This window comes from Cyanistes caeruleus, chromosome 3 (genome assembly GCF_971803275.1).
Source record: "Cyanistes caeruleus chromosome 3, bCyaCae1.hap1.1, whole genome shotgun sequence".
In the NCBI taxonomy this organism is placed as follows: Eukaryota; Metazoa; Chordata; class Aves; order Passeriformes; family Paridae; genus Cyanistes; species Cyanistes caeruleus.
This window is the reverse complement of record NC_141703.1, coordinates 89330654-89343434: the sequence shown is the minus strand read 5'-3', so window position 1 is coordinate 89343434 and position 12781 is coordinate 89330654. Positions and strand designations below refer to the sequence as shown.

General features: G+C 47.0%; 1 protein-coding gene across 4 annotated transcripts in view; it reads left to right on the top strand.

The window, feature by feature from the left end:
• SIDT1 (SID1 transmembrane family member 1) overlaps positions 1 to 6752 on the top strand; it is a 43409-nt gene extending 36657 nt beyond the window's left edge. For all 4 annotated transcript variants that reach the window (XM_086884054.1, XM_086884053.1, XM_086884056.1 and 1 more), the window contains 5 exons: positions 527 to 573; positions 1309 to 1414; positions 1744 to 1854; positions 2599 to 2712; positions 3102 to 6752. In XM_086884054.1, the coding sequence (XP_086740180.1) occupies positions 527 to 573; positions 1309 to 1414; positions 1744 to 1854; positions 2599 to 2712; positions 3102 to 3164 (441 nt within the window). In that variant the 3' untranslated portion in view covers positions 3165 to 6752. The remainder of the gene's footprint in view (positions 1 to 526; positions 574 to 1308; positions 1415 to 1743; positions 1855 to 2598; positions 2713 to 3101) is intronic.
• The last annotated feature ends 6029 nt before the right edge of the window (positions 6753 to 12781 follow it).

The following is a 12781-nucleotide window of genomic DNA, read 5'->3' as shown; positions in this document are numbered from 1 at the left end:
GGCCATCCTGAAACAAGTACATCATGAAAGCATAAATGCACATGCCCCACAGATATAATCCTTCTGCCTGCTGTTGTTACAGTGCTTGTCCAGCTAATGGTGAGATGGCAAGAAAAAAAAGGCTCCATGAATATGTGCAGGATGTGTCCAAAGCTTCCCCTGCTACCTCTTTCAAGCATGTCCTTGCTCTCTGCAGTAATTCTTTTGTAAAACAGTGGGAGGGAAGGAATCTGACTAGAAAAACAGTAGAAGCAGTCAGAGGATTCGCAGAACCTCCTGAGGTTGATCCCTTAAGTGCTGAGCTTGTCCTTTTTCAGATGTTTAGTCTCCTTGAAACATTTTCTTAAAACTTTTGAGGGTCAGAGCAGTTTCCATCTGATAAAAGCTCCCCCACAGAGCCAGATGCATTTCTGTTTGCAGGAACCAGACTCCAAATCCTAACATAATGCTTTCCTGATTTTTTGAGGCAAAGGCCTTTTTTGCATACTCTTTTCATTTCATATGGTCATCAGTGTCTTTTCTCCAGGACAGGATGGTGCTGCTCATTGTTGGGAACCTGGTCAACTGGTCTTTGTAAGTTATGGTGATTTGTAACGGTGTAAGTGTTGGTGCTTTGTGTATTTGTGCATGTGGGCAGCAGGATTTGGTACTGGGACACAGGTGGTCTGAAGCAATGGGAGATGCAGCAGTGTCTGTGCAATAATCCTGTGCTGGGGCCCTTCTGACATCTTTTGGCAGGTTGATCTGAGGGTGGTAGGCAGAACCATGGGATGCAGTGCAGCACTAGAGCTACATGGAGCATCCCCTGAGCATTTCAGCTGGGGGTGTCTCATGGCTCGTGTTCGAGGGAGCTTGTGCAGGGCTGGCCTGGTACTGCTGTGTTGTGCTGCCACAGAGCCTGGCTGAGCAGTAACTGCATGGGAGGGATCAGCTCTTGGATGACACTTAAAGTCATTGCCCCAGCTTCTGCTTTTCACTGAAGTTGCTTCACAGGGATATGCCTTCTACCAAATATACAGGTCTAGGACCAGATCCTACTGAGTGAGATCTGTTTAGCCATGAGCTGGAAGCAGTCCACGGCCCTTGCCTGTCCTCTGGGGTCTCCAGTTGCTTCAGCAGCTGACCATGGTTAAATTTCCTTGGCTGGGAGCAGAGGCAAACAGTGCATCACCTCCAGGGAATTGGGAAGCTGTGGCACTGGTGCTGTGTCCTGCAGTCCTGGCAGGGGGTAGAACAGTGTGTGGCTGGGGATGTACCCTGTCCCTAGTGAAAGAAGCTGCCTGATGGCTCTTCTGTCCTCTCTCTCAGTGCTATCTTTGGGCTGGTGTATCGGCCCAGAGACTTCGCCTCCTACATACTGGGAATCTTCATCTGTAACCTGCTGCTGTATCTGGCCTTCTACATCATCATGAAGGTAACAGCTTCAGGAGGCAGCTTGAGTCTCCTGTCCTTGAGTCTCCTGTCTCCAAAGGGGAAGGGATGGGCCTTTTTTCTGGCTGCAGTTTGGGTTCCTGTAGTGCTGCAGAGGAGTGTGGAGGGACCTTTGTGGGACTCTGGGTGGGACAGGGTATTGGGGAGGGATGGTGTGTAGCCATTTCAGGGGTGGCTGGGCTGTGTCTTTGGGGGGTGGGCAGGGGGGGTGGGCAGCCCTTCACAGATGCAGATGGTACAGGCTGGTATCTGAGGAGCCCTGTGCACAGCTCTGTCCCCTGGGAAGAACTCATGGTGTGATGCTGTCTGCAGCTCCGCAGCTCTGAGAAGCTCCTGCCCATCCCCATGTTCTGCATTGTGGCCACAGCAGTGGTGTGGGCAGCTGCCCTCTACTTCTTCTTCCAGACCCTCAGCAGCTGGGAGGTAAATTTCCCTTTTACTGCTCTGTCCATCTCTTTCTCATCATCTTTCCTTCCTGGTGTTCGTTTTGCACAAAAAAGACTCTGGAGAAGGGTCTTGGGCTGCTCATGGGAAGCTGAAAGGGTTCAACTCATTTAGCAGACTTGTGAAGGGGGCATGGGAAGCTCTGCTGAGCCAAAAGTTAGCTGTGTAGAGGCTGTTTTTAACAAGGTGAGCTGGAGGTGACTGGTCCTTCCTAGGGGACAAAGGGAGGAGCTGGGGATCTGGAAAGAGAACTGGGAAAATTCTGACCAGTGCTGGGTAGAAGACGTCCCTGGAGCAGATGGCCACCTGGGATCAACGGGGTCAACATGCCTAGGCTTGCTAGGGCTCTTGGTGCCCCGGGAGGCCATTAAATCCTGACTGAGTGCCTTCTAACAGGATGTCACATCCATCTCCATGGAAGTGAGGGGCTTGCTGCAGGGTGGTCTGGTGGAGGCTGTGCAACTTGCACTGTGCAGGATCTCAGATGTGGAGACCAGAGGTTCCACTTGCATGTGCGTGGTGGTCCCAGATCCATTATGAGGTCCAAGTATAATGTTGTGTTGTTTCTGGCCTGCCCTTGCCACATTTCTGGCCAGCACAGTACCTTTTCCTGGATCCTGCTTGGAGGATCAAGACAAGGGTGACCCCTATAGGGTCTAGTGTGGCCAGCAAGGGCCCAGTAGGGGTGGATATCAGGTCCTGACCCTCTGTCTGCCTTCCTAGGAGACTCCAGCAGAGTCCCGGGAAAAGAACCGGCCATGCATCCTGCTGGGATTCTTTGATGACCACGATGTCTGGCACTTCCTCTCCGCAGCTGCCTTGTTCTTCTCCTTTCTGGTGAGTCCTGCTGGGCCTCCCACTCTGCTGGATGGCCTCACAGTCTCCTTTCACCTTGTTCCCCTCTATCCACATGGAGCTGTAACTCCTTCAGAATTCCATAGAAGTGCCCCAACTCCTCTGTTTGGCTCTACTTCGAGACATCCTTCACAGTGGGATTCTCCTTGTCAGTGGGATCAGGGTTTCTCCTTTACTTTATATCTCTCCCTTTTGACCTCAAATTCCCTCTGGGGCCGTGGGTCACACAGCTGTTGTGGGGAAGCTGAGGGGGACTGCTGCTGTGACTCATGGATTTGTAAATACCTCCCATAAAGGCAAGGCCTGAAGATCTGAAAGGAAGACCTCCCTGGTCAGCAAGACCTGAATCTGGCTTTCACTTTCCTCCTCAGGTCCTGCTGACCCTGGACGATGACCTGGATACGGTGCGCAGGGACAAGATCCCAGTGTTCTGAGTCCCCAGGGACAGGGGTGCAGAGGTGTCCCAAACCGCTCAGCCAAAGGCACTGGGCCACTGGTGTCGGTGGAGAATGAGCTTGCTTCCATGGCCAGCAGCCCAGCGGGAGCAGGGGAACCGGATCCCGCAGCAGGCATGAAGGGGTGCTGTGGCAGCTGAGGCGGGACCAGGAGGGAAGACGATGTTACTCCTTTCCCGCCGCATCCTCTGGGGCAGGATTGATCCAGAGGCCAAGGCCAGAGCACTGCCCTCTGGCTCGTGGGTGCAGTGGGTGCTGGAGCCAGTGAGGGGGGAGGAAACAGGAGGGAGGCATGTCAGAGACCTTTGCTTCCCTTCCTTCCTGCTGATGGGCTCCACTTCCTCTCTGGTGAGCAGGCTTGAGAAGTGCCATGCAAATCTTCCTGCACAGGGAGGCAATGCCTGCACCCTGCAGTCTGCTGCCCTCAGAGAGTCCCTTCAGCAGCACAGGGAGAGCATTTGGTTCCTGTACTGCAGCAGCCGAGGGAGCAAAGGACTCCAAACTGAGGTGGCAGTGGGGGGACTGTGTTTTCTTTCTTCCTCTCTTTGTTGGAGAGGCTCATTGGCAGCTGGTGGGGAGCCATGGGACCAAGGCTGCAGTGTTGGTGGGAGGTGATGAACTGGAGCTGCCTGTGAGGGCTCTGCCAGACTCAGAGCCTCCTACATTGCTCTCTTGCAGCCTCTCTGTCGCTCCTGTTGAACAGCCACTCCTCTGGCACCTCTGGTGCTGGCACTTGGCAGTGAGCTGGTCTCTGTCACGGCACCACGAGCGCTCTCCTCGAGCGAACCTGAGAGAGACCGCACGGCAAAGCCACAGCCTTGTGTGGCAGCCCTTGGCTGCTGCTGTGTGCCTTGCCAAAGGGGCAGGCTGGAACAGGGAGGTTTTCCAGCAGCCTCAGATTTTCTCCTCTCGTGAGCTTACCTTGGACGACCTTGGCAAAGCAGGTTCCCTTATGGGCTGGGAGGGTGAAGGAGATTTTCGGGCAGTTGGTGTTGAGCTCTTTAGCTAAAGATGTGGAACAAATTTCCTTCTTCAACTTGTCTGAATCTGAAATGAGTTTTTTAATGGCTTCTGTATTCTTTCCAGTTTCTTAGTTATTTAAAAAAACAAGAATAAGGTGTGAATTATTTCAGGCCTTGCATCTAAAATGGGACCTGTTTTGCTAATTTGCAATTAAAAAGTGTTCTTTGAGGCCTGCTGTCCTTATTCTTGTCTGCCTGAGCGTTTTTACTTTGGTGTATGTGCATGTAGCCAGTGATGCAAAGGTTTCATTCCACTTCTGCTTACTAAAGCAGGTGGCTCTGGTGATATTTTACTCCAGGAGTCTGTATCTCCTTGAAGAGTTTTGCACCAGCTGGTTTTTATCTTTTTCTAATTTGGAGTTTGTCAAGATGGTGAATAAAGTGGATGTTCCTGGTTCTCTGTTGCGCAGGTGGATCTGAGTTCTTCTTGCTCCTGCTCTCAGCAGCAGCAGAGACAACAGTCAGGGCAGAGGGGTTCCAGTGGTGTCACATGGCTGCTGCCGTCCTTGGGACTGTCACAGGCATTTCCAGAGCATAGGTGTGGATGACTTGCTTGTTCTCTTAACCAAATTGCCTTTGTGAGCCTACATTTAGAACAGACACTCTTGTTTGTCACTGTAGTCCCTTGGGCAGGGTGAGGAGAGGGCTGGAGAAAGAATGACACAAGAGGCTGCCAACCTCTGTCTTCCTCAGCAGAGCTGTGCTGCTCTGGAGGGTGTTGGGTTAGCTGTGCCAGACTGAATGAGGACCTCTGTGCCCCCAGATGTGTCCATTTCTGGGGAGACATTTTTTATAAATTATACTTTCTCCCTGCCTTTTCATAATCTGTAGCCTCAGACCTTGTTCCAAGCTTTATTTGTTTCTAGACAGGAAGCTGGTTAACTTCTCTAAATTGAAATGTGAGGGAAAAATAATGTTGAGCAGCAGTTGGAAGGCTCGACGTAGGAGGTAGAACAGCATATGGGCTGGCTGGGCTGAGCAGAGATGAGCACAGCATGGAATGCTAAGGTGGTAGCAGGGAGGGAGAGGGAGGCTGGAGAACAGCACAGAAAGAACAGAAAACCATGACAGAATTCAATTAAACACGAGGAAAGGCACCTCAAGCCTGAGATGAGAGGAAGGGTTGGAATCATCTTCCTGCTGCTTTTGTGCTTCCAGCTTGCTGCATCAATTTTTAAAATTTCCTCTTAGCTTTACCCTGCCTGCTGGGCTCTGTGCTTCAGCTCTCCCACCCAGTGGCTGCCTGACCCCTTGATGGCTGTGGCTGCTGGGGGGGTCTGGCTGGGCACAACTCCTGAAAGGGAAATAAACAGTGCCATAGGCAGGGACCTACCAGATTAAATTGCTCAAACCCCCATCCAACCAGGCCTTTCTAAAGATGGTGCATCCACCACCTGTCTGGACAATCTGTTCTAGTGTTTTACCTCTCATTGTAAAATACTTTTCTTACATTCCATACATTCCCTGTTTTCTCAGGAAATGTAGGTAAAGTTGGTCTGCCCACTACAACTGAAGGGAGAAGGAAAGAGCTTCTGTACAATACTAATGTTCCCTCACAAGTCAGGAAAAGTACCAGAGTAATGTGAGCTGTTCCAACTCTCCCTCGAGCCTCTGGACTGGCAGAACAGCCAGGGCAGGGGAAATGCACTGCAGTGTGGAAGAAGAAGGCAACTCCCTCATGTCCTGTTTCCCCTCCCTTCTGCTATGACTGAACTGTAGTTGTCACTGATGGAACAAAAGCCCCACTGTCTTAATACTAAATTTCAGCCTTTTTTTAAATTAAGACCTTCCCTAAAGGCAATTTCCATGCCTGCAACTATTTTGAGGTTTACAAGCCAGGTTTTTTTGGAGTGCATGAATTGTTTCCTATTAGTTCTGTCAACTTCAGTATTGTGCAGTCTCCCAAAAAAGCCTTTACTTACCTTGCAGGATCTCTGTCCTGCTCTCATCAAAACTGCATCCTTTAGCTTCAAACTCTGACAAAACTGTCTTGAATCACTTCCAAACTAATGCAAGGGGACTGTGATAAGAAGCATTTTATAAAATGAAGTTGTATCTCAACAGTGATTGCTGCCACTGGGACAGGGACAGCACCTGTCATGTATTTTTTAGATACTACACAATCAGTATTTATTTCTTGGGAATTTTGTAGTTTTGTATTTCCAACTCATATGGTGCATTCTCTGGTATATGCAGAGAATGTACTGCAGTGGAAAACTCTGACTGTAAATTCCCAGTCTCAAAGCAAAGCTTTTATTTTTACCTCTACTTAAGAGTGAATGGCATAGCTTTCTGTGGGAAAAGAAGCTGTACCAATAAGAACACAATATTTAAAGAGTGTTTTTCTCCTTTTTTTTTAATAAAATACTATCATGTTCATATCTATACAAATAATTATTACAACTATTAAACAAAGTATTACATTTAACAGTAGAAATCTCAGAACTCTGAACAAGATCATGGTTTGGGATATTTACACCTGAATGCAACACATTTGTAAAAAGATGTCAAAATAAACAGAGCAAGATCTTATTTACAATTGGAAGATGATGTTCCTGTTCATTCATTATAGATTTCTACTGCAGAGTTCCTATTTTCCATTACAAAATAGTAAGGACTTTCCACTGGAACCGTATCCAAGTCATTTACAGCTGTATAAAACAGAAGCACAGCAGAATACTCTGGACTGAATATAAATAATTTACATTATGGAGGGCAACAGCATCTTTGATTAATCTCCTGTGGCAAAATCCATACTTGTTTCCCTTCTCACAGTGAGCAGGCAGGAACAGGGTCCAAACCCCCCCCCACGAGCTCTGTTGTTTCACACTTGTGATTGCCAGAACAGCAGCACATATTGCAAACTTGGAAACCTTCTCATAAAGATACTTCTGGTGAGGCAGAAAAGAAAGCCTTTTAATCATCTCAGAAAAACAAGAATCAGCAAATAATAAATGTTTCTGTGTAACTAAGCAGGGCTTGTTTGCAGAGAGTATCAGTTTGTATTGTCAGGACCAAAAACCTCTGCTAAATCTTTTACCAGTTCACAGAGTAACCTTCTCTCAGTGGGAATAAAGCCTTGGTGCTCTGAGGTTTCCAATTTACGGGTTGCAGAGGCAGTAGGAAATTGAAAACGCCCTCACACAAACCTGTGTCTGCTACCCATGCTGGATCACGGCAGTGGGAGAAGGGAACAGCAGTAGGTGGTAACAGGTCAGGTGATAGCAAAGAATGGATCTCCTAATAGCATTGTATCAGAAAACAAAACAAAAATGACTGATCTGGTATAAACAGGTTCAGTGCTACTCTATCTTGCCAGGGGAAGTGGGATTGTTATTAAAGTGATGAGCATGAAACTTGCTAGGGGAACAGCAAAAGATGAGGGCTCAGCACATTCAGTCATCCAGAAACAGTGGGCATTTGACTGAGTCTTTGAGCCAAGACTGCACAAGTACCTCAGAAAAGGTGAAAAGACAACAGGAGACCAGAAATAATTAAGTGGCCCCTCTTCTCCAGCCATGCCCTCTGCAAGTTGCCCTGCCACATGACTTGTTTCCTGCAACAGCACTACAGACACCAATCACAGCAGCAGCAGCAGAGCTTTAAAGTGCAGTAGGAAAAATGTGCAAAGTTCTGGAGGCTTGGGACTAGCACTGTGCTTTTAATTATTTTTTTTTTTTCAGAAAGGTGCTCTTCCACCTGGGCAGCAGCACAGTGGCAAGCTGGAAAACCCATTCCAGTAAGGCTCAGCCTCCAGCTCAAATCACTTCAGTTTTAATTTTCTTTAACTGTTCCTAAATGAGGTCCTTTCTCTCAAGAAAAAGGTATATCAATATTAACACATTACTATTTTATTGCCTGTTTTCAAAATAGCCTATCTCTGCTCTTACTCTCCTAGGCTGTTTAAGGGATTAATACAGACTACACTGACATAAATGCAATCCAGCCCAATATTATTTACTATTGTTTGTTGAAGTCATTTAGGCCAAGCTGAAACCCACAGCCACACGATGTCTGTCAGCTGTGGCAGTCCCACCCCAGAGTCAGTGCCCAACCTTTCCCTTCCACTGCTGATTTTTCTAAATTAAGCAGTACTGGGTAATTTTCCTTCCTTCAAAGCCAAAATAAACCCTGTGTAAGTAACCTTCAAAAAAAAGTCTTATGGAAGAGAAAATGCCATTCTCAGGCTAACAAATTGCAGTTAAACCCACAAAATCTTTTCCAAGATTTTGTGTATTTTGAAAAACAAAGGAACCGTTAATTGCTGGGTAGTCTTCAGGAGAAAAAGAAAACTGATGTGACTGATGCTTGCTGAAGAAAATGTATTTGCTTGTTAAAGGGTTTTCATAACAAGTAAACCAGAATCATTCCACCTGCAGAAGCTCCCTTTTCAAACTGCCCTCCCCAAGCACAGATCAAGGTAAGGTGAACCTTATCAACCTGACACCTAAACATGGTTCAATGGGAGGGAAAGGAAAACTGAAGAAAAGAAGGACTCCTAAGATGTTGCATTTGCTCCTCTTCCTGAGAGCAGAGCCTGAGGCCCTGGGGAAGGACTGAGACACCAATGTGACCTACAAAACTAAGTGCAGGAAACCTGGTGGATGTGGAATGGCAGGTGGGATTAGTTTACAGTGACAAAAAACCCCCCAAACAATAATTAAAAACTAACAGAAATTTAACATCTAATTTCCTCTCTTTTGATGTGAAATATCCATTCCCCCCCCTGTTCCTCTTAAAGGCAAAAGAGCATGAACATGAGAGAAACTGAAACTCACAAGCTGCTCTGAAACCAGAGGACCAGGCCAGGTTCAACATTCAAAGCCCATCTTGGGTAGTCAATTACACCAAAAGGCTACACAACAGACCCAATTTTCTTTAATTAAAGTTATCTAGAACTTTAAAATATCAGTGTAAATATCAGAATTTGGAAGAATGTGTTGATATGAGGCCCTCACAGCATGTTAAGAGACTCACACAGAACTTCAACAGAAACTGCCATGTTCAGGGAGGGGAATGAAATGACGTTTCTCCATCCTGGTCTTGTCAGGTTTCAGAAAAAGGCCTGAGAAGGACAACAAAGTGCCCTGTCACAACAAAATACAATCCTCCAGAGAAGACCAAGGGTCACACAGTAAGTACTTCTCAGCCACACACAGCAAAATTGAGCAGTTCCTGCAAAATCCCAGCAGTCTTTTTATGGCTGAAATGCCTGAGCTGTGATTCCCTACACTGCAGGCATCCTGTGAGCGAGGAGGAGCTGGTTTTGGTTATCTTTGTAAACAGAAAGGGTGCATGTGAAACTCACTGACAGTTATTGTCTCTTCCGAAAATTATGTGCAGCATGAAAAAAACCAAATAAAATCACAGCTGACATATTCTATCTTGAACACTCAGGACTGCATTTAGCCTTGAGACAACAGCAATAAATATGGAGGAGTAAGAAAATAGAACAGATATTTCAGATGATAGAGACCTGTAGTAATCATCCACTCCAACTGCCTGGAGTGCCTCCATCCACTTCAGGACTGAGCATGTTGTCCAAATGCCTCCTTAACATGCTTGAGGCATCAAACACCTTTCTAGCAAGCCTATGTCAAGTCTGATCACCCTCTTGGTAAAGAAATGCTTCCCAATGTCCAGTCTGAACCCCTCTTAGTGCCCCTTTGAGCCAATCCTATGGGTCCTGTCAGTGGATCCCAGGAGAAGGGATCAGCACCTCCCTCTGCACTTCCCCTGTCAGGGAGCTGCACAGAGCAAAGAGGCTGACTGTCTATCCAGATCCCTCTCCAAGGCATCAGTCAACAGCACCTCCAAGTTTGGTACCAGCAGCAAAACTTGCCAACGGTGTGTTCAACTCCTGTATCCAGATCAGTGATAAATACATTGGATAGAACTGGCCCTGGAACTAAGCCCCAGGCAACACTGCTGGTGACCAGGTGCCAGACGTAGCCCCATTCACTGAAAGTCCTTTGAGCTCTGCCCTTAAGCCAGTTCTTCACCCAGCACACCATCAGTCAGCTAATCCCACAGCTGAACAGCTTGTCCAGATGGATGCTGTGAGGAACAGTATCCAAGGCATTACTACAATGCAGAAAAATTACATCCACTGCCTTCACCTACTGGGTGGGTGATCTTATCACAGAACAGTGTCAAATGAGCTAGACAGGACTTTAACTTTGTGAATCCATGTTGCCTGTGCCTGATGGCTGCATTATTCCTTAAACTCCTTTCAACAGTACCCAGTATTCACCACTTTTCCAGGTACACAGACTCTCAGTCTGTGTTTTTGCCTCATGCCCTTTCTGTAGATTGGAATAACACTGGCTACCTTCCTCTCAGCAGGGACCTGTCCAAACTCCCAGATATTTTGTAGATGATCGAGCAGGGTCTTGCTGTATGTCCTGCTTGCTCTTTCAGTACTCTGGGATGAATCCTATCTGGCCAAGTTGATCTGTGGACATTCAAGCATTGCAACAGCTTTAAGTTCTCTCCAGTTTTCATAGACATCATAAAGTAGTGTGGTTTTCCCAGCAGAGGAAATTAATATGATTTTCTGTGAATTTCTGGAATGATGAGCAGGATTAGCATCTTTATATAAAGTCCTGGAAGCCAGGGCTTAATTTTTCACTAGTTTGTCTTGAAAGCCAAACCTATTGCTGCACACGAAATTCCATTTAAAGAGAACAAGAATGGATGTGTTTGCTTCCCTCCTCAAAGACCAGACAAGTGTGTAATGCACAGAGTGGCTGCTGCTTCAATCCCCATCCTCACCATCCTGAACCCATGGGGAACAGTCACTGTCATGGAACCCACCTCACCACCTGAGGCAGACCCTTGGAGACCTACTGCACTACAGACACCCCTTTGGTCAAGAGTCTCACCAGGGTACACCCAGACCTGCAGCTGGCTTAGTTGGTTTGAGGCTGAGGACTGATCCATTCCTAACCCCTGCCCCCTGGGACTGGCACAGGCCAGTTGCTGCCACTTGGTGACTGCACTGTGGCAGAGAGAAACTGCCTTGCTGTAAACTGCAACACTCATTTACTTACAAGAAACAGAGAACTGATGCACCACTTAGGTTTAGCATCTTAAGATAAGCTCCACTTGAATTAAATCATGATTCCAGGCAGAAAGGGACCTAGGGGGTACTGGCTGACTGAACATGAGCCAGCAGCATGCCCAGGCATCCTGGCCTGGATCAGGAATAGTGTGGCCAGCAGGAGCAGGGAGGTCATTTTTCCCGTGTGTTTGGCACTGGTGAGGCCACACCTGGAGTGGTGTGTCCACTTCTGGGCCCCTCAGTTTAGGAAGGACGTTGAGACACTTGAGTGCTTCCAGAGGAGGCAATGAGGCTGGTGAGGGGCTTGGAACACAAACCCTATGAGGAATGGCTGAGGGAGCTGGGGTTGTTTAGCCTGGAGAAAAGGAGGCTCAGGGAAAACCTTGTCAGTCTCTACAACTTCCTGAAAGGTGGTTGTAGTCAGGTGGGGGTTGGTCTCTTCTCACAGGCAACCACTGACAAAATGAGAGGACACAGTCTTAAACTGCACCAAGGGAAGTTCAGGTTAGACGTCAGAAAAAAATTATGAATTGAAAGATTGATGGGGCAATGGAATTGTCTTCCCAGGGCAGTGGTGGAGTCACCATCCCTGAACATGTTTAAAAAGACTGTATGTGGCACTCAGTGCCATGGTTCAGCTGATGAGGAGGTGTTAGGTTAGGTCACAGGTTGGACTTGATGATCTCAAACTTTTTTTCCAACCTAGTTCATTCTGTGATTCCCAACCAGGATCAGAACTGTTCTACTTCACCTTGCAGGAAAACACCAGACCACAGGTTACAAGAGCAGAGACATTGTCAGGACACACTACAGACACAGCCCAATTATTTTTCATGTCAAATCCTACTGACTTTCCTGGATCAGTGTAAAAGGGCTTAGCAAAATCAAAGTCTGGGCAGTCAAGCTGTGGAAAACTGTTCTAGGTTCCTCTTTGTGGGTCCTGTTTTTGGACATGGAGGAATATCTTCCTTTCCACCATTCAAAGAAAAGGAAACAAAACAGAACAAAAAATCCCAGGGAGCCTGCTCCTGCCTATGCCCTCATCAGGAGCTTCTGACAGGTCTCACCAGGAGCAACAAGATGATGCTCTGGTGAGCAACACACAAGCAGAGGATGACTGCATGCCAGGGAACCTGAAGTTATTATGTTTGAAGAATCAAACCCAGAATGGTACTTCCAAACACATAAAAGACAAGTATTTCTGCTCTGTTAGAAAAAAAAGCACACTGCAGAGACATTAAAGAAATAAAATTTACCTAACTCATTTCCTTTAAAAGAATTAGGACCAAAATTAGTGATAGTACTGAAGACTCAGCCAGCACACACACATTCACTCCGTCTCTTCTGCATCTACAAACACATCAACCTTCTTCAAATCCCAGTGTCTTCCTGTGTGTTTCACTCTCAACACACCCATGTTCCTCCTTCAGCCACAATCACACAGATTTAGATAAAAGGTGCATTCAAGTGCAGAGTACTGATATTAACTCAGACTCAATCCTATCAGCAAT